The sequence below is a fragment of the Acanthochromis polyacanthus genome, chromosome 5 (genome assembly GCF_021347895.1).
Source record: "Acanthochromis polyacanthus isolate Apoly-LR-REF ecotype Palm Island chromosome 5, KAUST_Apoly_ChrSc, whole genome shotgun sequence".
Lineage (NCBI taxonomy): Eukaryota > Metazoa > Chordata > Actinopteri > Pomacentridae > Acanthochromis > Acanthochromis polyacanthus.
Genome location: NC_067117.1, coordinates 40,406,914 through 40,431,735, shown reverse-complemented (window position 1 = coordinate 40,431,735; position 24,822 = coordinate 40,406,914). Strand labels below are relative to the sequence as shown.

At 42.2% G+C, this 24,822-nt stretch overlaps 1 protein-coding gene and 1 long non-coding RNA gene across 4 annotated transcripts; one reads left to right on the top strand and one right to left on the bottom strand.

Annotated features, from left to right (window-relative positions):
- On the top strand, nucleotides 1-21,983 carry atxn7l2a (ataxin 7-like 2a). Of its 3 annotated transcripts, XM_022206404.2 has the most exons (10): nucleotides 1-145; nucleotides 1,179-1,247; nucleotides 2,073-2,412; nucleotides 4,197-4,447; nucleotides 5,221-5,303; nucleotides 12,095-12,306; nucleotides 14,877-15,057; nucleotides 17,418-17,539; nucleotides 19,760-20,699; nucleotides 21,606-21,983. In XM_022206404.2, the coding sequence occupies exons 1-10, from the start codon at nucleotides 16-18 to the stop codon at nucleotides 21,621-21,623; spliced, it is 2,346 nt and encodes a 781-aa protein (XP_022062096.2). In that variant the 5' UTR covers nucleotides 1-15; the 3' UTR covers nucleotides 21,624-21,983. The 3 variants fall into 3 exon arrangements, with proteins under 3 accessions (XP_022062096.2, XP_051803989.1, XP_022062097.2); XM_051948029.1 differs by lacking the exon at nucleotides 21,606-21,983 and having other exon boundaries at nucleotides 19,760-21,599; XM_022206405.2 differs by lacking the exons at nucleotides 1-145; nucleotides 21,606-21,983 and adding an exon at nucleotides 259-494 and having other exon boundaries at nucleotides 19,760-21,599.
- Nucleotides 21,984-22,117: 134 nt separating this feature from the next.
- LOC127533956 (uncharacterized) lies at nucleotides 22,118-24,808 on the bottom strand. Its single transcript, XR_007941851.1, has 2 exons — nucleotides 24,510-24,808; nucleotides 22,118-23,456 (listed from the first exon to the last, which is right to left on the bottom strand). It is a non-coding gene; the product is annotated as an uncharacterized LOC127533956 (long non-coding RNA).
- Between the last annotated feature and the right edge of the window lie 14 nt (nucleotides 24,809-24,822).

Below are 24,822 nucleotides of genomic sequence, written 5' to 3'. Positions count from 1 at the left end.
GCTTGCCGCGCAGTGATGATGGCGGTGCGTGAACGCGCAGTAAAAGTAATGGCTGCTCTGGATCGGCGGGTGCCTAGCCTCGATGATTTCGTGGGTCAAAGCTGGACTGCCTGGGCCGACTGGGCCGGCGTGACAGCGGCGGATGGTAAGGAAGCACCTTGACGCAAACACTGGCAGCTACGAAGTCATTTAACCAAAGATCCGGGGTTTATTTTCGTGGAAACGGAGGACAGAGCTAACCATGTTACCCAAACAAAGACCCTGCCGGGTCCTAGCGCTGGGTGGGTAACATGTTGCTCTCTTCCAGGTCCCACTGCATACGCTGTCTTCAAGAAAAAATGAATGATAGTCGCAAGGCGTAACCATTGTAAGTTGTGTTTCACCGCTGAGGCCGTGAAGCGGGCTGCCAGCGCTTAAGCGATGCGTATCATTTTAGTGAAAGCAGCCGGGCAGCGGTGGCATCAGAGCGGAAGGAGGCTAGTGTGGATGGCTGGGTAAGCAACTTCTTACCGTGGAAAGCTAGGCTAGCAAGCAAAGCAGGCAGGCAAACTAGCCGTGGACGACGAGGCGGTTAGCGTTAGCATGCTAATGTAAGCAGCAGCCGGAGGACTGAGAGTAGACACCGGTGACGGAGGAGGAGTCTGATGCTGTTGCCACCATGTAAATGCTGGCCCAGCCTTTGATATGAGCAGACGTTACTCTGTGTTCTTTTCGCTTCATCTTGAATTTCCCACTTGATCGTTAGTGTCGCCGCCTCCGTTTTACTGACGATAGGATTTCAGCATTCGACAGGAATCCCAAAATGTGTGACTTGTGCCCAAAAAGTGCTATTGCCCTTCCCTGCTCCAAGTATGCTCGTTCACTCATTGTCTGGCATCCCTCCAGGTGCTCCTCTGCCCATAACTATCAAATAAAGTCCTCCTCAACCACACAATGCTCTTAGCAGTTGTTGGCAAACTAAAGATGACCAGAAAAAAATAAGCAGCAGCCGTGCGTTGAGAAGCAGTTGGCCTGCAAACCAGTCCTTTATATAATACAGCTTCAGGGCCTGTTAGTATACAGAATGTGTGAAGAGAAGTTGTTGTTTGTGTTGCTGATGAACCTGGTGTAAAACATGTAGAAAACATCAGACCTCCCAAGGGTTTTCTTGAACACGTATGTAATCTGTAATGTTTCAGGGCCTGATCTGGATGACTGCAGCAAGAATGGCAAAAAGGCTGCAGAGGCCATGTCCCTCAGTAAAGAGGGTAAGTCTGCACACCAACATCTACCAGACCTGGTCAAGACTGTTGTTGTTCTGGATGTCTGAAAACAAAAAAGAGTGACTGATAATCATACACTCTTTGTGTGTTCTTGTGTTGCTGTACATGTGCACTGACCTGTAAAGTCTTCATAATTTGTACTACAGCTTTTCATTAGGCTCCTGCTTTGACCAGAGGCAGTAATTAAACAAAGCCCCTGGTTTGCAGAGACCTGGACGAGTATTAATGCAGGATAGTATTGTGCTTAGGCACCTTCTGGCACCTCGCCTGACTGTCTGCAGCCGCAGCTGTCCAACAGACGCTGCCCGTGTGTGTTTTCATGTGTGTGTGTGTGTGTCAGAGTATGACATGAAAACTCACAAAGAGCACCTCAGTAGGATGTGTGTGGATGGAAGTGTGTTCATCTTCTCACAGTCTGTCTTTCTGCATCTGCTTCACAACTGAAAAAGAAGGCAGAGCAGAGGTCCACACATTCTCACACAAGTTTTCTGTTCTTTCTTCTTGTTCTCATTTAGTCGACATCTACTGAAGGATTACAAATTGGTACTTTGTAGCATTATTAATCATCTATCACAGACTGACCCACACATATACATTTGTCAGATTCTTGAATATTGGGTCACTGTTAGTTCCTAAATGGTATTTAGCTGTATTTTTAATTTTTATCAGAACTGTGAAAGTTTAGTGCCTCATTTTAAGTAAGAAGATCAACCCTGGTCCCTCAAAGTCACATTGCTATGTTTTCTCTTTACAGCATTATAATTTGTCTGTTTTATCTCTTATCACTGCCCACCTCCACTCTCCTTTCAGACATGTCCATCTTTGGCCTCTACCCGGGCCATGATGACTTCTACCTGGTGGTGTGCAGCCATTGTGGCCAGGTTGTGAAACCACAGGCATTTGAAAAGCACTGCGAGCGGAGACATGGTCCTCTGGCCAAGCTGTACGCCCGGCTGCGCTCCCCCACCCCTGCACCTCAGCCCCAGCAGAGAGCGCATCACGGCCACTCTCCTTCTCACGGGACCAACACTGCCTCCGCTTCTTCGTGGGAGGGTCGAGGCCAGGGCGTCGGGCAGCTGCGGGCAGCCCCATCCTCACCTTCCACTCCTCCTCAGTTCAGACACTCCAAGAACTCCAAGGATGGAGTACGGTAAGAACAGAGAAAGTTCAGACCAGAGACCAGAGATCATGGAATGAAATGTCACATAGGGATGGGTACTGAGCCGCAGTATGAACGAGCTTCTAAATACCACAGGGTCGATTATGTCTATAATACATTTTCACTTTACAAATTCAAATGAGATCCTGTAGCTCTGACAGACACCATGTTCGAGATGTAGCAGCTCTCTGTCACTCCCCTGCAGCACAGTGCCTCACACACAGGTGACAAACGTTCAAAAGTATGATCACACTTCACTACAGTTGATGCAGAACACGCTCTTTGCCACATATATAACAAATCATTTGCATGGAAGAGCAAAAACATGCACATCTGTCTAAACATTCAGTAAAAATTCATCAGATACAGATAGAGAAATGTTCAGTTTGACTGCTTAGCTCGTAGTTCCTCCCTCAGTAAGCAGGTTGTTATGTTTGCTGGCAGCCCCTTCACACAGGTAACTGAACTATACAAACATAGGCAGTGATTAAAAGTCAGCGTAGTCCAGCTGTTTGCTTAACTGTGGCTGTATTCTGAAATTCTGTGTGAATTTCAGAGCTTCATCTGAACTGTAGCTCAGAATTTCAGTTCCACCTTCAGCATAGAACAGCAGGATTTAGGGATTTGACAGACAAACTCTGCCTCGCTTTATTTTCAGTTTCTCTAAATGAATGTTGGTGTTAGTGGCAGAAAAATAACTTCAGATATATTAGTCACTAAAACTATTATCACACAGTAAAAGTACTGTCAAACAAAAAACAAAGTGTAATTTTTCTGTTCAAAGTGAAAGTGGTTTTATCAACGCACATTTACCTGATATCTGTTCAAGGTGGAGATTTAAAGTCTAATATAATGTTGGACAGTCGAATGAAACACACTGCAGAATATTTTATTTTGTGAGTAAAACCTTTCCACAGTGCTCTGATTATTCCCATCAACACAGCATTAGTGGGTTAAAGGGTTAATTTGTCTACAGTATATATGAGAAAATAAAGCACTCTGAATTCTGTTTTTAGTTTATTTTTTCCACTTAAGAACAAACAAACAAAAACAAATGGAAAAAGTACATTTAAGAGTACCATTAAAGTAAATTACCAGACTGATAGAATTAGTGCAGTTAATGTCTTTCAATACCCAACCATGATGTTAAAAATAAGGGTGTGAGTGTAGCTGAATTAAAGTCATTCTTGTTCAGGTTTTGGGGAATGTACTTTTGACTTTACCATGAGTTAGATGGCATCAATGATGCCACTCTTATGCCTAATATGGATAGCTTAGCATAAAGATTGGAAAGTGACTAGCTTTCCACTGTTCAGTAGCAACAAAGTCCCACTACAGCACCTCTGAAACTCACTGAGGTTGAACATTTGATCTCTCATAGGTCAATTTTTTTTCAAAATATTAAGTGTATACAATGACAGTTGCTCCTCAGTCATTTGAGAAGACAGATATGCAGCGGCCATGAAAACGTCTTACTTTGCTAATTTTGTACTCTGGTTTACAAAACTCTTGGCAAGTTAAGGACCGTGTCATCGTATGCGTTTTCTTTTTAAATTCTTAGAGTGTTAGTGTTTTTATCCAGCAGAACCATTTGGATGGAAATTTTAGAACTTGTCAATTCAGCTTGTAATTACTGGATGGCAATGCAAGGAGAGGTTTTTACTGCTGGTATTAATATTTAAACGTTTATTTAATGCAGCAGTTGTTCTATTTTTTAGTTTGTACCATATCCCACCAAGTTAACTTCATGCTGGTCCTTCGTCTCCGTCACCCAGACATTCCCCGCTAGAGAAGTCCTCCCACAGCAGCCATACAGAGTCATCAGTATTCAAACAGCCGCCGCCTCTGGAGCCTCCCATGAGCTCTCCACCTCCTTCACTCAGAGACCCTCCCTGGCCTCATGGAGGCACTCCGCCTGGTCGGCCTTCACCCAGTGACAGACACCCGACACAGAGGAAGGACTCCTCGCAGCCCTCTGCGGTGGCAGGTCACCGGATCCCCCGGCCCTACAACAAAGTGGCCTCCAGTGAGTACAAACAGCAGCATTTGGGTAGGTAGTGTGGTAGCCAGTTCTACAGGTCATGTTTATCTGAAAAACACTCACAGTCTTGTTTATCATACATAAAGTTTTTAAGAGAAAGTAGTAAAATGATCTAATGTCATAAGATTATAGAATTACATGTGCAGCAGTTCACAGCTTGAACAGAGACAGTGCTTCACCTTCAGGGAAAACTCATTGGTAGCTCAGGCTCAGTGTCCTCTCAGGACCTACACAGGATGCATTTATGCACAGTAGCTGTGTAGTCACATGTTTTAGCGGTACATGCAGCCCAGTAAACAATAAATGTGCATAAAAACAAAGAAAGGAACTTCAGTCTTGTTAGACGTTAAGTGGTCACCAAGAAAGCAAAAGTGAAACGGAGTCTGTTCGGAAGCCGGTGTAAATTTGCTGTTAATTAACCGTTTGATGCGCAGAATGGATCAGAAAATACCCATTTTCCATTGGATTTGGGTCACTTTTCACCCCTTTTGTGCATCAAAGGGTTAAAATAGAAGCCTTTCTGTTCTATTAGACATGAGTAGTGGATTACTGAAAAGTGTGACTGAAACTGCCTGTCAAGTGATCAAAAACACAGACGGCCAGCTTGAAAATTGGCAATTGTAAATTACTTATGTTTTGTAGAAGGTAGGTATTTGGTGATGATATTGACACAGTGTGTGGATTCAGAGATACTGACATGTTTTAAGCTGTTCATTGACTGTGGTAGTGTCACTGAGATGGTCTCTATTTGTCCTCAGAGAGGGAGTGTGACTTGGACAAACACTGCGGCGTTCTCGACCCCGACAGGAAGAAAGTCTGCACTCGCCTTTTGACATGCAATGTAAGACACACACACACACACACACACACACACACACACACACACACACACACACACACACACACACACACACACACACACACACACACACACACACACAGACTAATGCTTTGCTATTTTGCCTCAGATTGTGACGCTTTTTTCTAGTTCTGTTTTTTTTTCTGTGTATTTTAGTAGTAGGTTGAGAGACCTAATTTCCCCCTTTCACTTTCGATCCAATTAAAACACACCAGAGCAGCAAAGTTGGCTGTGAGTTTGTGGTCTCTTCTTGGCTGAGACAACAGCCAACAGATTAGATATTTTTGGTGCCGAAGCATTGTCAGACAGTTGACAGAAAAAGCTCTTTGTAAAAAATGTTGAATGTACACTCTTCATTGCTATCTACTGATGTGTGTCGGTCCCACAATTTAAAGAACAAATCTGGATGATGCCTTCGGTTGCAGTTTTACTTAAGGTAGTTCCATTTGGAGTGGACTGTGAAGACTAAGAGCAGTGACAGTACTGATCGGTTGGTAAGTTAATCAGGTGAAAAAATGCCATTTTGAGGTAAAGTGCAATTTTTGATGAGGCAGTTGGATGAAAGACTGTCAGCAGACACAGCTTCAGACCTGAAATGGCATGTTCAGTAAATGTTAGTTCTAATAATAAATGGTAGTTCAAAATTAGAAGCTGTACAGAGATATATCCTGTTAATACATATATAAAATATGTCTGTAAACAGCAACACATGTGGCTTTGTTACAGAAATAATCATGCATTTTGGTTCTTTGGCAGATTTACTGTACTGGTGCAAAGCTATGTTAGTCAGGTTTTTTTTTAGAGGTATGGCATCTCAACTTCTTGTGAGGGATTAGGATTGACTACAGCTGGTGACTCCTCTGAGCCAGTTTAAATAGGGCCCATTTTATAAACTTCTTATCCTTAAACACTACCATTGGAAAGTCTGAGGAATTCTGCAAAGATCCGAAAATGCAAATTGTTGATTTGAACAAGTAGTAAAGTCCGTTTGAGCCATAAATACCTACATATCCCATAATAATCTATGCAAACATTTGTTTGTAAGTACACAGTGTGTGGTACAGTTACAGTGCCTTGTGAAAGTATTCAGCCCCTTGAACTTTTCAACCTTTCGCCACATTTCAGGCTTCAAACATAAAGATATAAAATTTTAATTTTTTGTCAAGAATCAACAACAAGTGGGACACAATCGTGAAGTGGAATGAAATTTATTGGATATTTTATGCTTTTTTTAACAAATAAAAACCTGAAAAGTGGGGTGTGTAATATTATTCGGCCCCTTTACTTTCAGTGCAGCAAACTCACTCCAGAAGTTCAGTGAGGATCTCTGAATTATCCAATGTTGTCCTAAATGACTGATGATGATAAATAGAATCCACCTGTGTGTAATCAAGTCTCCGTATAAATGCACCTGCTCTGTGATAGTCTCAGGGTTCTGTTTAAAGTGCAGAGAGCATCATGAAGACCAAGGAACACACCAGGCAGGTCCCAGATACTGTTGTGGAGAAGTTTAAAGCCGGATTTGGATACAAAAAGATTTCCCAAGCTTTAAACATCTCAAGGAGCACTGTGCAAGCAATCATATTGAAATGGAAGGAGTATCAGACCACTGCAAATCTACCAAGACCCGGCCATCCCTCTAAACTTTCACCTGGAACAAGGAGAAGACTGATCAGAGATGCAGCCAAGAGGCCCATGATCACTCTGGATGAACTGCAGAGATCTACAGCTGAGGTGGGAGAGTCTGTCCATAGGACAACAATCAGTCGTACACTGCACAAATCTGGCCTTTATGGAAGAGTGGCAAGAAGAAAGTCATTTCTCAAAGATATCCATAAAAAGTCTGGTTTGAAGTTTGCCACAAGTCACCTGGGAGACACACCAAACATGTGGAAGAAGGTGCTCTGGTCAGATGAAACCAAAATCCAACTTTTTGGCCACAATGCAAAACGATATGTTTGGCATAAAAGCAACACAGCTCATCACCCTGAACACACCATCCCCACTGTCAAACATGGTGGTGGCAGCCTCATGGTTTGGGCCTGCTTTTCTTCAGCAGGGACAGGGAAGATGGTTCAAATTGATGGGAAGATGAATGGAGCCAAATACAGGAGCATTCTGGAAGAAAACCTGTTGGAGTCTGCAAAAGACCTGAGACTGGGACGGAGATTTATCTTCCAACAGGACAATGATCCAAAACATAAAGCCAAATCTACAATGGAATGGTTGACAAATAAACGTATCCAGGTGTTAGAATGGCCAAGTCAAAGTCCAGACCTGAATCCAACGGAGAATCTGTGGGCAGAGCTGAAGACTGCTGTTCACAAACGCTCTCCATCCAACCTCACTGAGCTCGAGCTGTTTTGCAAGGAAGAATGGGCAAGAATTTCAGTCTCTCGATGTGCAAAACTGATAGAGACATACCCCAAGCGACTTGCAGCTGTAATTGCAGCAAAAGGTGGCGCTACAACGTATTAATGCAAGGGGGCCGAATAATATTGCATGCCCCACTTTTCAGGTTTTTATTTGTTAAAAAGTTTAAAATATCCAATAAATTTCGTTCCACTACAGGATTGTGTCCCACTTGTTGTTGATTCTTGACAAAAAATTAAAATTTTATATCTTTATGTTTGAAGCCTAAAATGTGGCGAAAGGTTGAAAAGTTCGAGGCCGAATACTTTCACAAGGCACTGTATGTCTCTGCCACAATCAGGAAGAAAATACAAGCTCTCACCTGCTGCTTTTAGACAGTTGGCTAGCTCAACCAAGATTCACCAAAAAGCAGATCGACAAAAGAATTAGAAGCTGCTGAAACACTGGTGTCAGTGTCTATAGTCAAGCGTGTTTACATCACTGTGGACTGACAGGCTGCTGTGCCAGAAGAAAGCTTTTCCTGTAGAAGCAACATCTTAAAGCTCGACTGAAGTTTGCTTCTGAATGTATGAACAAAGAAAAGGCCTTCTGATGCAGAGCTCTATAGTCGTAAAAAACATAAATTGAGCTATTTCACCACAGTGACCAGCGATATGAGGAGAGAAGGTGAGGCCTTTAACCCCAAGAACATGAAACCTTCCGTAAAGCATGGTGGTGGCAGTATTATGCTCTGGGGTTGTTTTGCTGCCAGTGGAATTGGAGCTTTACATAAAGCAAATGAAATAAAGAAGGATTACCTCCATGTTCTCTGGAAAACCTAAAATCATTAGCCAGAATGCTACGGCTTGGACACAGTTGGGTGTTTCAACAAGACACTGACCACAGACGCACATCAGAGTGATAAAGAAATGACAAAATCAGGTTAGAATGCAGATTTTAAAAGTCCTGACTGAAACCCCATCAGGAACCTGTGGACTGTGCTGAAGAAATGATTTTATGTCAGAAGGCCAACAGATTTAACAGTGTACCAAATCGTGGACACCTACCAAAAGTGCTTCATAGAAGTGAAAATGGCCGTCCACACAAATACTAGCATTGCTGTACATATATTTTTGGCAATTTTTTTGGCTATTTCTAGAAGACCTAAAGTAAATTTGTGATAAAACTACAATGCATGATTACTTTTTGTGACAAGGACGCATGTGTCTGCATCACAGAAAATTAAGATTGAGAGGAGTCACTGAAAATTCAAGACTGCCATGATATACAGGGTCTGTACAAGTGTATGCAGACCTTAGTTTTATGTTTTGAACAAGTACACTGCAGACAGACTGTGGTCTACTTAAGAATACAGACAAACCACACAAGAGCCTGGAGCCTATCCCAGCCGACTGAGGGTGAAGGCAGAGAACGCCCTGGGCAGGTTGCCGGTCCATCACAGAGATGCTCACCATCCTTCAAAAGATTTCGTGATGTTGTTTTTTGATGATGGTGATGGAGGGTGGTGTGACGTGACACTTCAAACTCTCCTGTAGGTGCATGCAGCGTCATTTCACATCTTTTTCATGCTCCTTAACTCATTCAGTGAGCCCTCAGATTCTGTTGGGAAAACGCCCATCTATCCGTCATCTATACACCGCTGAGTCCTTCTTAGGGTCATGGGGGGGCTGTCGTCTATCCCTCTGACTGAGGGTGAAGGCAGGGGACACCTGGACGGGTAACAGTTTATCACAGGGATACACATAGAGGCAAACAAGCACACTCACATTCACACCTGCAGACAATTTAGAATCACCAGTTAACCTCAGCATGTTTCTAGACTGTGGGAGGAAGCTGGAGAACCTGGAGAAAAGCCATGCATGAATAGGCAGAACATGCAAACTCCATACAAAGATCCCGGAAAGGCTGGGATGCAAACTGGGGATCTTCTATCTGTAAAACAGTTTCGAACCTGGTGTTTACAGCTAGCATTTATTTGTGTGATCCTGTTGTTAGAATGCCTTTAAAATCTTGCCTCTTACTGAAATGTGTCGAGTCACAAGATGAGGTCTGCTGTCCTAACTGAAGGAAAAAAAGCGAGAGCAAAATAGATTTAAAGCTGCAAGCAGCGCTGAATGAGTCCTCACACACCCACGCATATCGAGGTGTCGTGTACGTCGGGGTGTGACACAAAAGTGAAGGTGTCAAGACGTAACCGACCAATTCCAAGGATTATATCACAAAGTTTGTAGAAATAGTATGTCTGCACATAAATAGTTTTCAGAGTTACAGTGTGCTTTATCAAGAGGCAAAATGACACCGACTATGCATGAGCAGCTGCTTAGTATTGGTCTGTGCTGATCAGACCAATACTAAGCGGTGAAAATGGTTCCCAGCACAGGAAGGATCCTTATATGGTGGTTGGTGTATGTGAAGGAGGAAGTGAGTGTGAGGCCACATCCAGCCGGGCAGAGACAGGATGACCTGATTAAGAGGAAATAACATGAGTGACAGGAAAACACCCTACATCCTAGGTGTACAGACTCTCATTAGGTGGCTGTATTTCCTCTCCTACCTGCAATGGATGAAATGTGTCAGTTGAACTATCAATTTAGCATTCATGTTTGAAGTTGGAAATGTGTTGTTTAAACAACCGTGATGCACAAATACAGTGACACAGCAGGAGTGCAAGTTTAAAATCCTTTCAGTCATTTACTATCAAACAGTAGCTGAGTTCAACTTCTATGGTGTGAGAAATGTGAGATGTCATATTTTTTGTCATTTAACATGTCAGCAACAAAGTATTTAATTATTTAAAAAACTGCTTGGTTAGTTACTTAGAGATTTTTGTGGGGCAGATCAGATTTAGCTCTTTTTGATGACACATGATCAACTGTTTCTGTTTCTCTCTGCTGTGTTCAAACAGTGGGACATCCAACACAGACGTGTGACCTGCCAGTGAACATGATTTGTTTTTGAGCCATAGCTGAAATCTTAAATAGAAACTGGACACCGTATGAAAATCTACAAATCATTTTCCCTTCTTTGCAAAGAACCTTGGTCAAATTTGGGAGATTGTTGGTATGCTCAAAAGCTGGAATTTCTTTTGTTTTTCTAACTTCTAAAAAAATGTAGTGAACCCAGTTTTAAAGTTTGATGGCAGCAGACAGAAAACGAGAAAAGCACTCAGAGAGCGCAGCCCTCCAAGGCTGTCCATTCCCCTGTATGACATTGTCAGAAGTGCAGCATTTATTTATTAGTTAATGATGATCAGAAATCACCGCAACATAGAATGTGTCCATTTAATATAGAAGTACCCACAAACAAAATGACCCTGCACTGAGCACAGGCATGTGCTGTACATGTGTACGTTATGTACGGATACTGGATCACGTGACCTAAATTATGTAGTGGGTGGCGGGAATTGATGGGAGTCAGAAACATCCCCACAATTTAATCAGTTGTTCCTTGTATCATTTCTGATGGATAAGTCCTCAGTGGTGGATTTGTAGTAGGATCACAATCATGTGATCATCAGCAGGCAGCTGATGTAGTTTTCACTGGTTGTCATGGTTACAGTGACTCCATACCGCCATCTGGCAATGATACAGAAATGTTTAACAAATCTCCACATTTGTCCAGGATTTTTAGAAATTGTCCAGAACTTGCTCAGAAAATCCTCCTTTCCTTTTCACAATCTGTCCAAAATGAGTTAAACATTTAGGATGGCTTAGAGGACTCAAATTTGACCTGTGTGTTCTCTAAATGTTGTCAGAAATTACCCAAAATCTGTACAAAATGACTAGAAATTACTCAAATGTGTCAAAATCTTGCTCAAAAAAAGTCCTCTTTAATTGTTCAAAACCTGTCCAGCAAGAGTTACTTGTCTAGGATGGCTGAAAAGGGTTAAAAAATACTAAAAACATGTCCAAAATTACCTTAAAATGTCTTCAAACTATTGAAATTTTCTTTAGAAAGTAGGAATTATTCATGGTTACAGTTTTATAAACTTTCGTGGTCCTCAGCGGTGGATTTGTAGTAGGATCACAATCAGCTGATGTAGTGTTTACTTGTTGTCATGGTTACAGTGACGCCGTGCTGCTATCTGGTAATGATACAGAAATCTTTAACAAATTCGTGAATCCAGACTATAAGCCACATCACTGCCAAAATCTAATCACTTGGTCCTTGTCACATTTCTAACCTTCCCTTTATCCAAATCCGTTGGTCCATTTTCGAGTAATGTGACAGACAGACAGACCCTACCCAGGGCTGTCTAATTCCAACGTAAAGCAGTGGAATCTTGTGACCAAAGCCACCTTCTGGCATGGCAGACCATTCACCTCCACCTGTTGAAACGAACAGAAAAACTCGTCCAGTCAAAATGAAACGGTGACTTATTTCTGTATGCTCCTCTGCAGATTCACTCCATCCACCAGCGGAGGAAGGTGGTGGGCCGCAGCAAGAACTTTGACCAGCTAGTGGCGGAACTCAAGACCAAGGTTCGGGAGAAAGGGGCCCAAGCCCTGGATGGAGGTTCTTCCACTGGACGGTCCCCCAGCCCTGAGCCCCCCAGAGAGCAGGCCGGCGCTCCACACTGCAGGAGACTTCTGGCCAGCCTCCCCGCTTTCAGGTTGGAAACCACACTGGAGCTAATGATGCATACACGAGTGTAGCCGCTACAGGATTTCTAGACATTATAAGACTTCACCTTAGCATGAATTAAGTCAAATTTTTAACATCATAGCAGTGATGTGGGGTAAACTCCTGAGAAGTAGGCAGGAAGGCAGCATTAACCACGGTAACAGTACATATGTAAGTGTGTATGTACACCTACTGAACAAGTGTTCCACCTACAGCTGACTGATCTCGTCTGAGCTGTATGTGACAACTTCTACAGACACCGTTCCAAGCTCTTCACCTCGAAATTTTAAAGAACAGCAGAATGTAATCACAAAGTATAACTGCTTTCACTTTCAATTCTGAGTCTTACACACTCGCTCATATTGTCCTGCACTGCTTTTCTCTTATTTGTCTTCTTTGTCTCTGCCTAGTACTGTGGAGTTTCTCAATTTTCACTGTCAATGAATGAATAACTTGTCTGCACTTGCCTCTTTGAAAATGCTCAGTTCTAGTAGAAAGGACTGTTCTTGACAGCCCAGGTTGATGGTGGTAGACTTAGACTGGCTGCAAACATGTCAGCCTGTTCAGGCTGTCCACCAAAGTATGTTTAAGCTTTAGTGTTTGTCTTTGAACTGGGTTTACCATGACTTGATTGGGGATGTAGGATTCCATTACTGTCCATGATCTGGTTGCTGCAAAATGCTGCTTCTAAAACCCTGCATAAGAAAGTAACAAGTTGCCCTCATGTTTTGTCTGACTTCAAAATTGAAAACAAGAAGAACAAAGTTATGAGACTAACCCACAATCAGTTCTGAGTATACTAGTGCCTCAGAAAATGAGATTATCATGAAAAGCTCATTTTTTTTCTGTCAGTTTTGTTGAGTGTGTTATTCATTGCATGTAAAGTGACTTATTTCAAGCCTTTTTTTGTTTTTATTGTGATGATGATTGCTTATAGCTACTGAAAATCAAATATCCAGTCAAAACTTTAGAATATTTGCTTTGGAGTATAAGGAAAACTGGGCTGCACAGTGGTTCAGTGGTTAGAATGCACTGTTTGCACCGTCGCCTTGCAGCTAGAAGATCCCTGGTTCACGTCCTGGTTTGGGATCTTTCTTTCCTCCCTGTGCATGTGTGGGTTTTCTCCAGATATTCCGGCTTGATAATGGATGGATTGTGTAAGGAAAATGACTATTCGAGCAGTATAAATACACTGTCTGTTGATTTAGTTCAGTGCACACAACCACACTCATGGAGGAGGCCGCTGACCTGAAAGTTGTCCAGAAGATGATCAGTGACACCCTGAACCAGGAGACCCAGAAGGTCCTGGCTGAGAAGGCAGCTGTTAGCAGAGTGTTGTATCAGAGCATAGTAATGGAAAGTTGACTGGATGGAGAAGTGTGGTAGAAAAAGGTGCACAAGCAACAGGGATAGGGCGCCCCGGTAGCTCAACAGGTTGAGTGGGTGACCCATTAACGGGCTGTAGTACCTGACCCAGTGGCCGGCCGTGGGTTTGAATCCAGCCCATGACTCTTTGCTGCAGATCCCTCCTCCACTTTCTGTCAATAAAAGCTGAAAAAAAACATTCCAGCTGTTGTCAAGAGCTGCCAAACACAGAAGTCTTCAGGAAAGGAGCTGCAACTGTTGCATTCCTAATATCAGTCCTGAACCAGAGACAACTTCAGCAGCATCTTATCTAATGAGGAAAAGAACTGGACTGTTGTTCAGTGGTCCAAAGTTCAGATGAGAGTAAACAGCAATCAAGGTCCTGGAGTCTAGATGACGAGTGGAGAGGCTCAGGATCCAAAGTGTTTGAAGTGCAGTGATATGTTTCTGCAGTCTGTGAAGCTTTTTGGTGTCATCTGCTGGTGTTGGCCCACTGTGTTTCATCAAGTCCAAAGTCAACGCAGCATCTCAGGACATTTTAGAGCGCTTCATGCTTCCATCAGTTTCATAAAGATAGTGATTTTCTTTTCCAGCAGGATGTAGCACCTGCCCACAGTGCCAAAACTATTAGCGAATGGTTTGCTCACCATGATGTTACTGTGCTTGATTGGCCAGCCAGCTCACCTGACCTGAACCATAGAACTGAATATGGGATATTATAGAGGAAGATATGAAACACCCAACCTAAAATGCAGACGAGCTGAAGGCTGCTGTCAAATAAGACCTCAGTCCTGCCACAGGCTGATCTACTCCATGCAGTAATTTGTGGCAAAGGAGCCTGTAAATGGACCTGTATTGTAAATCCTTAAAAAAAACAAAAAAAAAACAATTAATCTTAGTACTTATTCAAGTAATTTAAGATTCTGGGTTTCTGATTTCCATGAACTATACACCATAATTATAAAAATTAGAACACATGAAGGGGTTGACATGTTTTACTTTTACATGTGAAAGTTGATGTTCTTTTTATTTTATTACAGAAAAACTCTTTCACAGTCAGTTTTTTGGGTGCACTACTAATCCAGCTAGGGTACTGGATGTGTGCTGATGTAAGGTTCCATACTGTAGATGGTAGACCTGTTCATACTCCTGGATGTTATTGTATTATTGATGCTAACTGACTTTGCTTTCCAGCCGGTCTACAGCTGGGTCAGAAAGCACCACAGAGGAGGAGAAGCAGCGGCAGGATGAGGCTGGTCTTCGAGCCCCCTCACCTCTCGTCCATGGCCGAATATCCAGCGATGAAAGCGAGGCAGAATCACCCGAGGAGCCGCCTCAGTTCCCGTCTTCAGCTGCACATCCCAGACCGTTAGCGGTGGGTAGTTCTTACAGCGGTTTAGGGAATTCCTGCCAAAGGGATTTCTTATTTTGCTTGAACAGATGCCAGCCATGGAAGAATTTAAGATTTAGGTGTGATGGTTTTAAATGCTGCTACAACATCCCGATTGTTTTGTGTAGTTTGAAAAGGGAAGCACAACGAGGAACAAAACCCGTGTTTCACACAGGAATCTGTATCGGTTTACTATAAATGTGATATTTAAGCATTATTTTAGACCTGTTTTAGGGGATAATCAAAGTTTTACATTTTCATATTCTAAAATGTGTTGTAGTAGTTTTTAAGTTATCCTAAAGCAGCAATGTTTTAGCTTTTAGGGCAAGTTATTTGAAAATTTGAGCATGTTTATGAGAAATAAAGGAAAAGAACCCCCCAAAAGGTGAGACGTACCACACAAAGATACACATGTCTCTATAAAAGCCTGATTTTTAGATGAGTCAGAAAGATGTCTTATTTTTATACATTCTTTACATGACAGATGTCAGAACACAGACACTATTATATTTTATTCACTACAGAGACATCAATTTAAATCCTGAACAGACGAGATGATAATTTCTCTCTGTGAACCACAGCAATAACAAACCATCAGATGCTGAAATCATACCAGAGAAATGATAAGTTCTGTTTGAAGAAAACACTTTGGACTGAGACATGTAGGTTTTTTAAAAAACTGACTTTTCAAATTGAGACAGATCATTGAGCATTTTCTTGGAAGATCAAATCATATAAATAAGACTAGAAATGAACAATGATCTTTGTCAGATTCTGGTTTACACGTTGGATGACGGTTGTCGTCTTCAAGTAGGCAAAGATGCCTGAAAAAGCAACCCTCTTTCCTGTCTGAACACTGAGCTGCAGGAGGAATATGCTATCATTGCCTAGTTCCAAAAATATAGATTTTTTTTCAAGTGAGAACATCCATCACAGTGTGACTTCAAAATCTTCTAGATCCAGCTGTATTCTTTTTAATTAAATGCTCGAAGATTGTTTTTCTGCAAACCACACATTTTTTATATTTGGGTCCTTAGATTGCATCGCCTTTGTCTGAAAAGTCCCAAAGCCCTGCCTGTTGTCTGAGTGTTAAAGGTAGCGTTTCCTTGTGAGGGCTGACCATTAAGCAGCTCCGCTCAGTGGAGCCTTCCATACCTGACTGCTACTGACAGTTTCATCAGATTTATCTTGGCCTTCCAGAGGTTGTCTGACTTTCAGGGTCTTCTGTTTTCTCCCGTATGATGGTGAAGGTGTGCACAGTGGAGCCTTAAACTGGCATCATATTGATCTGATCACAGCAGTCAGGTGCTCAGTATCCTAACTGTAGCAGGCTTAGTGAGAGGACACTAGTGTCACAACTGGGATTGTGTTTTATGTAGAACTTTACAGACGAAGTGCATATTCATGTCAGGACGTAGAAAGCAGGTGTCACAGCTTGCTTTTTCTTCATTTTTATGTTGTCTCCTACAGTTTGTAAAGGTTTTCACTCAAAATGACCACATTAATGCAGATTAATCCATCATTATGATTAATCTGATTAAAACTTTTAACGTAATTAACCCGTGTGTAGTGCAGAATGACTCCAAATCCCTGAAACGTCTGGTCTGGATTGTCCTGCAGAGAATTAAGATTCTTCAAAGCACAGTTTCTAATTTGTGATTTTAAAAATGTGACCTGTAAAAACAAAAGATAAAGGAAGATTGCAGTGCTCCCCCCCCCCCCATATCAGACTGAACATGTTAGAGCTGGATACTAAATGCTCTACTTATTTGGCATTTTCACAAATAGAATAAAGATTTGGAAAATTTGAAGGTTGATTTCAGGCTTTATTCAGGGTTTATCTAAAGTGTTTAACAGTTTAAATTTTCCTTCACTTTTCCCTTAACTACTGAATCAGTCTGGTTTGGTACAACATGTTCTTTGTGTTGAAATGTAACATGTCAGCATAAGACAAAAAAAAACACAGATGGGATAAAAGAAAAACTCAACTTGACAAATTTCAAATTTTACCAAATAGAAATATTTTTGTTAATTTTACAGCAGGTGATGTGAGGAGACACTTATTTAATACCATTATCTTCTGATGTCACCTGATTGTAACAAAAGTGAATTTATCAATGGGAAATGTGAATGCCATATATATGTGTGTGTATGTATTAAAAATTAATTACATTTCATTGTGATTAATCAAAATGAATCCACAGCAACCCTATGATTAATCTGATTAAAGGGTGTAATCGTTTGACGGAACTAGTTTTCACCAAAATGCAGAAACCAGTCCAATGGGGTTTTATTGCAACACAAAGTGAAGCATAATGTCTGATGCGCTGTGTGTTTTTCTGTAGGTGTGTTCATTTGGCAGCCATGCGCTGGGTCATGGCATCTACACGTTTGACCGGAGGCTTCACCACCTGAGGTCGGCTCTGGGCAGCATGCTGGAGCAGCACATCAGCGCTCATCTTTGGAAGTAAGAACCCTACGCCCTCATTCCTGCCTGGCTTTTCTCACTTTTCTGTGGTGGTAATTGTGAAGGAAATACACGATTCCCTTTTTGTAAATGCTTTCCATTATTTCATCTTTCATTGTGGGCGACTGAAAATATGTTTGCAAGTTTTCACATGGTTTTAATGGGACAAATGTAATCGTTTAAAGGCCAGAACGAGGCATTTTTCTAACCTTTCCTTAGCATTAATCTGTAAAAAAGCAAAGTAATGCCTCAGAGTTACTGAGGGACACAATTATCTCTGCCTTCTTTCTGGAGTATTAAGAGTTCTAATCTCTGATTATGTAAAATGAGATTTCAGCGCCAGATGGGTGACATGCCTACACTACAAATGTTCAGCCTACAAATGCAAATTGGCTCTTACTTTAAATGGCATACGCTTACACACACACAGTTGAAATTTCTCAGTCACCAGTGGCATATTTAAATGGTCCAGTGGTGAGTGATCACTGCTGGATCTTGCTAGATGAAGTGCACCGTTCTGTTTGCACATCTATCCAGTTCAGTTTTAGTGTTTTGTTCTGCAGACTCTGATGTCTCGTTACATCAGAGGCTGTGAATTGGTAACACCAGTAGAACTTGTGTAACCCACTGCTTAGTCAGTACTAGATGAGGCAGATGGTGTTCTCTGCTGCCCAGAATAGGTGCAGTGAAGTCTGTGAAGTTGGCAGTAAGACAGAGACAGATTTCTCTTGATTGTGTTCTGGTCTTGACTGCCTTCACATACATAGAAAAGGCTCATTAAAGAAAAACAGGTTCTGCCACTTCAGAGCCGTGCAGGTCCTCGGTTACCGGTATGTATGTACTTTGGTACAGCTGCTTTAAGATCATATTTTAGTCCTGTATCTGAATTATAGTGAGATGATCACTTAGATTTAGTGAAAAGTGTTGGACCTGCAGCTCATCTTTGAAGCTTAAATTAATATAGTTTTTATTAATAATATGTGCAAAGAGCCTGCTGCTTTCACACAGCCACAGTAGTGTTTAGTACTTAGTTCTTTTTAGTGGTTTATTGGTGCGTTCTAAACCTATTGCCTTGTCTTTGTTCATGCTGATTTTTAGTTGCTCATCAATCTTCCTGTGTTCTTAGCCGTCTTTGTAAAGTTTTACTATCCAGATTCTTAAATTCTTCTGGCAGTTCTTTTCCACGTGGATCCATGTCACAGAAGAGCACAGCTCGTTTTCTGTGTCTATGCAGACTGCCTCATTGGATGACTTTCTGACTTTATCCATCATTAATCCCAGGTGTATTCACCTTTTTGCTTCTTCAGAAAAACATATAGTAAATTGAGGTCCCAAAGTGTTTGTTTTTGATTGTTCATGTGAGGAAACACTCGTTTAAATTATAGTGAGGTGATACAATCTTGAATTATTTGATACTGAAGTGATATTGCACAGGCATGTACTCACTTCTGTGTTGGACTTTATATCATTTTATTTATGACTTTCAGATAAAAAAATCCAAAGTCATGGTAACAGCATAATTCCAACATGTTACAAGATAAACAAAACATAAACGTACTGCAATCCAACATTGCAACACAGATTAAAGGAGAAGACATGCACAGCAAAACATGGAAGTACAAAGACAATCAGATGTCTTATCGTTATGCCAGGTAGCTGCCATTATTTTGTGGGAACAGAGTACTGAGGAGCAGACGTGTTAATGTTTCCACATGGTGCAGCTTCTCCTCCTCTAACCTGAGCTGTACCTGAATGTGTCGCTGCTAACATGATTAAGGAGACGCAGTAATAAATGAACCGGGAGTGATGTGTCTCATCCAGAATATAAGACACAAGTCTGAGATCCAGTTTTGTAAAATTCCAAAATACTTTCAGCCTTGACATCTTGGACATCATTAATGTCAACACGCAGCAAGAGCTTCTATTTCACTGCAGCTCACACCTCATCATGTATAAAAGAGTTGTGAGGTGCAAAAGTCCTGTGCCACTCCAAATGTAATATCTCAGGACTCATTCCTAATATTCCAAATGTTGAATTTTGTTATAAGATGCTTAAAAAATTAATGATTGAAGATAAGATTTAAAAAATGTTGCTTTAAAACAAGACTAGTCTGTAAGTAAAGGGTAACAGCCATTCAGGACAGATAGTTGACTGTTTTTTTTTCTTCTTCTAACTGATACAGTGATTATTGGATTTATTTATTTTTTTTCTCCATCCAGGAAAATACCTCAAGCCACAGACCTTCAATCCTCACCTCCCACAGCAAAGGCCATCGCATGCTCGTCTCCCTCCTCTGCGTCGTCGTCCTCCTCCTCGCTCCATTGTAAGGTCCGCACAGGAAGTCACATCAGCTCCTCCCTCAAAACAGCATCTTCCTCGTCCTCTTCCAGTCGTGGGCCAGGAAGACCCCCAACAGCCATACCATCAGAGAACACTGGGGGCAGCGTCGGCAGCGTCGTGGGCGGTCATCTGACGTCTCCGGGAAAACTGGCAGCGGTGCGTCAGGGAAGTCCTGGGCGACTGAAGAATCCAGTAGGGCGTCCCAGCAAACAGATGCTGAAGCTGCGAGAGGAGGCTGCTGCAGCTGCTGCCCTCCGTAAGCGCAAAGCCCCGTTCCAGGAAGGAGAGCACTCAGGCCCCGATAGGAACTGCATCGTCCTTCAGGACAGGGGCCGCCCACCCCCCACTGTTTCCTCTTCCAAAGCCCCCATTTCCTCACCCCTCCCACACGGACAAACCAACGGCACGCTCTCCCCCAGCAGCAAACCCCGTCCCCAGCCTTCCCCCTCAGAGTCCCACTCGCCAGCCGCCAAAGCAGTCTGGATGTGCAGACGAACACACGCCCCTCTGGGCCACTCCTCTCCCCCAGACCCTTCCTCCACCACCAATTCCCACAGCCGGCCTGGCGTGGGGGACTCAGGATTGCACGGGCAGGGCAGCGGACGGGGCTTTGAGCACCAGGGACTGGTGAAAAAACGCAAGGGGGGTGGCATGGAGGACTACTCCCCCTCCTCCAAACCCTCAGTGCACCGCCTGCCCTCCTCCTCCTCCTCTAGCTCTGCCACCTCCTCCTCTCCACGCTCCAACTTCTACACCTGGAAGGACAGTAAAGGTGGGGGGCTGGCTGGGGGTGTGGAGAAGAAACTGGGCACACAGAAGGTAGGTTTGGAGGAGGGAAAATTAGGGTAGTGAAAAGGATAGACAGGACAGTTAACATTACAATGCACAAATTTCTCCTCTCCGTTTAGACGCTTATTATACACTTCCATTTCTGCTCTCTGAAACATCCTCTAAAAGTGAAATTCAGGCAAAACAAAGATCAAGATCTGAACTATCATTTTGAAAGAAAATGCAACAGAAGAGTAATGTTTTTGAGTATTAGCACACTTATGGTGTTAGCAGTTTTTGCTGACTTTTTGAAACTTAATTTATCGTGTTACTGGGACGCTGATCTTAGCTGACTGCAGCTGCTTTCCTCTGTAAAGGAACTTCAGTTTGAGGGACTCACACTTAAATGAACGAAGATGCTTTAGATGAAATGCAACAAGGTTGTTCTCATCTTGTAAGCAGTCAGTGCTCAGACATGTGGTCTGTGGTGCCTGTAGTCACGTTTTAGTTTGGCTCCTAGACAAACATTCTAAATGGATTATCTTTAAAAAGTTTCCCAGCTTACCATCTGTCCTTTGGTTAAGAGCTGTTTCCATGGCAACAGTCAGTGACACCTAGTAGCCATGATGGACAGCTGCAAGCCTGTCTTGGGATGTGCATCTTATGATTTAACGAGCAGTTAGAAACAGTTCCTCTGTGGGATTTAAGTGAGCTTAGTGAAAGCTACCATCAGCTCAAATTTGAAAAAATTGAGTTGAAAAATCAGCCAAATGTAAAGATTTATACATTTGGTTGGTCTTTGATGGTCTTAGCCAGCCATCCCATTTTCTGATTCTAACTTTTTCGGCACCAGTTTGTTTGTTTTTTCTGTGCTATGCTGTACAATTCTAAAGTGGATATACAAATCAGCTGTAAACCTGAAAGTAATATTTTACAACATTTTCTTTTTTCCCACAGCCAAAACTGCACCATTAAGTGTGCCTGCCTTACAAGCCACTATGAGGAGCCAGCTCTGCTCAGTCCAGGACTGAGCCAACAGGACTCACATGTGTCTGTGTGTGCATGTATGCATCTGTCTGCCTTTTGTCCGTTGGGCATCCGCTCGTGTATGACTGTGTCAGGTTGTGTTTGTATGTGCAGACCTAGTGCAGTATGGACTTCTGGTGTGAATCACAGCTGGGTGTGTGGGTCTGGATGAATGTCTGAGGGACAACTGGAAGTGGGAGGGTGGGATGAAATTCAGAGTATGGATTTAGAAATACCTCAAGACCATCCGGTTATGCTGCTAAATTAAATATGTTGGTTTATAAAAGTGGATTAAAAATGTCCTTTTCACTTGGTTTCTGTGACTTCTTCTTTAATACCATGTGTGTGATATTGAAAGGAGTTTGTGTTCTGTAGCAGTGTGACGGAGCAGATAACTGATTATTGATGGCTAAAAGGTGTCTGTTCATTTATTCAGAACAAAGCAGGTTCATTATGTCGTATTTATTACAGAAATAATTAATTATGACTGATCAGGATCCAATGACTGCATTACAATGTGTCAAATAAAATACCAACAGTTTAGATCTACCATGTTAAAAATGTAGGCTCCACAGCAGGAACTCCGTGTAACAAATACCAGGGTTGCACTACTGTCTGGGATTCGTGAGTTTAGTTCTGTGTTCCAGTGAAGTGACTCGGCCAGGCCATAGTTTTCATTTTTATTAAGGCGTTGGATCCTTTACATCATGGAATATTCCTCCTCTGCGGTTTTGGAGTGATCTTGGCAGTATTTGAATGCATCCTGGGGCATTTATTCATGCCATTTCCCTGACACTTTCTTCACTCATGCAATCTGACATCATCACACTTCTTCACTCTCAGATCTATGTATTCACTGTGGTAGTCTTGTTCACACTGAACATGCTGAACAACGTGCTCCCAGTATCCATCAGGGTTCTTTTATTGTCCTATAGCTGAAGTAATTTCATCATGTAAGTTTGTGTTGAAGAGAGCTTTTTTTTTCTTTTCCTCTGTCCATAGCAGCTGATTTGATGCACTGTCCTTCAAAACGTCTGAGCTGTCACAGAACGTCAGATTTTCATCATGAACCCCTGTCTGAAGCCCTGGTCCGTCTGTTTTTCATCTGTGGTTCTGATTGGTGGGGACATGGCTCATACTCTACCTTGTGCTTACAGCTGCAGCTATATTTCCACCAGTTCTTAGTTGCTCCCTGATATTCCTGTATCCTTTTCCATCTTTACGATGATTCATCTGGCGATTCTTTTCAGTGTGGAGCCACGATGCGGACGTGCAGCTGGCCTGAGAAAGTTCTGCTGTTCACAAGTTATTTTACAACCATGTTCATGAAATGAGGCTGATTGGAAGTCACAGGTGCTCTCAATGCGTGTTTCAGTGATCACAGGTTTTCTAACTTCTTTGAGACTTGCATTTCCAATACACTTTTTTTCTGAAATATTTGTTTTTGACACTTAGAAATAAAGCAGTTATTTAGAGGTGATTAAATTTTACATTACTTGATGTTTCGGACTGTTACCTGTCCAGGTGTCTCCTGTCTTCACCCTCAGTCAGCTGGGATAGACTCCAGCCCTCCATGACCCTAATTAAGAGGTGTATAGATGATGGATGGATAGATGGACTATTCAAGCAGTATAAATACACTGTGTCTCTTGATTTAATTCATTACATGGAACTACAGTCATAGTGGAGGCGGCTGACCTGAAAGTTGTCCAGAAGATGATCAGTGATGCCCTCAGTAAGGAGACCCAGAAGGTCATGGCTGAGAAGGCAGCTGTTAGAGTGCTGTATCAGAGCATATTAATGTTTATTATTTGATATTTAACTGATATTGCACAGAGGTGTGATACCTTCTGCTGTATACTTTAAAACCAGGGATGTCAAACTCATTCTAGTTCAGGGGCCACATTCAGCCAAATTTGATCTGAAGTGGGCCGGTCCAGAAAAATCATAACATAACAACCAATAAATAACTAAAACTCCAACTTTTCCCCTTTGTTTTAGTGCAAAAAAGTACATACTGACAATGTTCATATTTAGTGAACTATCTTTTCACAAAACAATCTGAAATTTCTTCAGCAAAATGAGTAAAATTTCAACAATATTAAGCCTCAGTTTATCATTTGTGTTTCACAACTTACTGATCAGAGTGTCTACAAAGACACAAACATTCAGTCGGGAACTGAACAATTTATATTTTATAACTTGTCAAGATCTAGACATTATTTTAAATTCCCATTTATTTCCACATCTGTGTAGTAATCCTGACACACCACACAAACCACAGTGGGAACGATTAAGGAAAAGGTTAAGTTATCCCCCTGCCTTGTAAATGTGCAAATACAAAAATGTATAAAAGTTGTGGCAGTGCATCAACAATAGGGTTCAACCAGACCAGAATCAGCCATACTGAAGCTGCTCACTGACATCATATACTGCTCAATACTACAGGGAGTCTTCATGATCACCTCTGTAATTTTCACATTTTGAGGGCTGGATGGGACCCTCTGGCGGCCTGGTTTTGGCCCACGGGCCTTATGTTTGACACCTCTGCTTTAAAAGGCCTGTGGCAGAGACTATATTGTATAAAGGTTCGAGTTCCATGATTAATAAAATGTCAAAGGGCATTACATCACTTTGAACTAATGACAGCTGAATAAACAGTCCCGGTCATAATGATGATTTTATGAGTTATATTCACTTTAAAATGTGCTGAGTTACTGCAGCCACATAAGGTCTGAAACAGAAGGCCTTTCATAATCTGTTTCTAACTGTATTAATAATATTATTCACACATAGACTGTAGACTATAGAGGGTTAGGTCTTTATTCTACCTACGGTCTATAGTTTCAGCATTCCAGCTGTGGTGCTCAGAGAGGACGACACTGAAGAGCAGGAACTACAGGTCAGGTGAGGCTCCACTCCCAGCCCGCCAATGGGCTCCGACCAGGAAGAGGAGCCAGAACCAGGTCCACCATCAAAGACGGAGCCGGGAGCTCCTGGATCTATCGGCCGGTGGGACAGCATCAACCGGGCTGCTGGTGTGTTTCACAGCCCCGTCTGTAAATCCGAGGTCGGCAGCTTTCGTTGCGGAAGATTACAACGTCAGTCTGGTTTGTCAATCAACTAGCAGGAAGCTAAACAAGAGGAC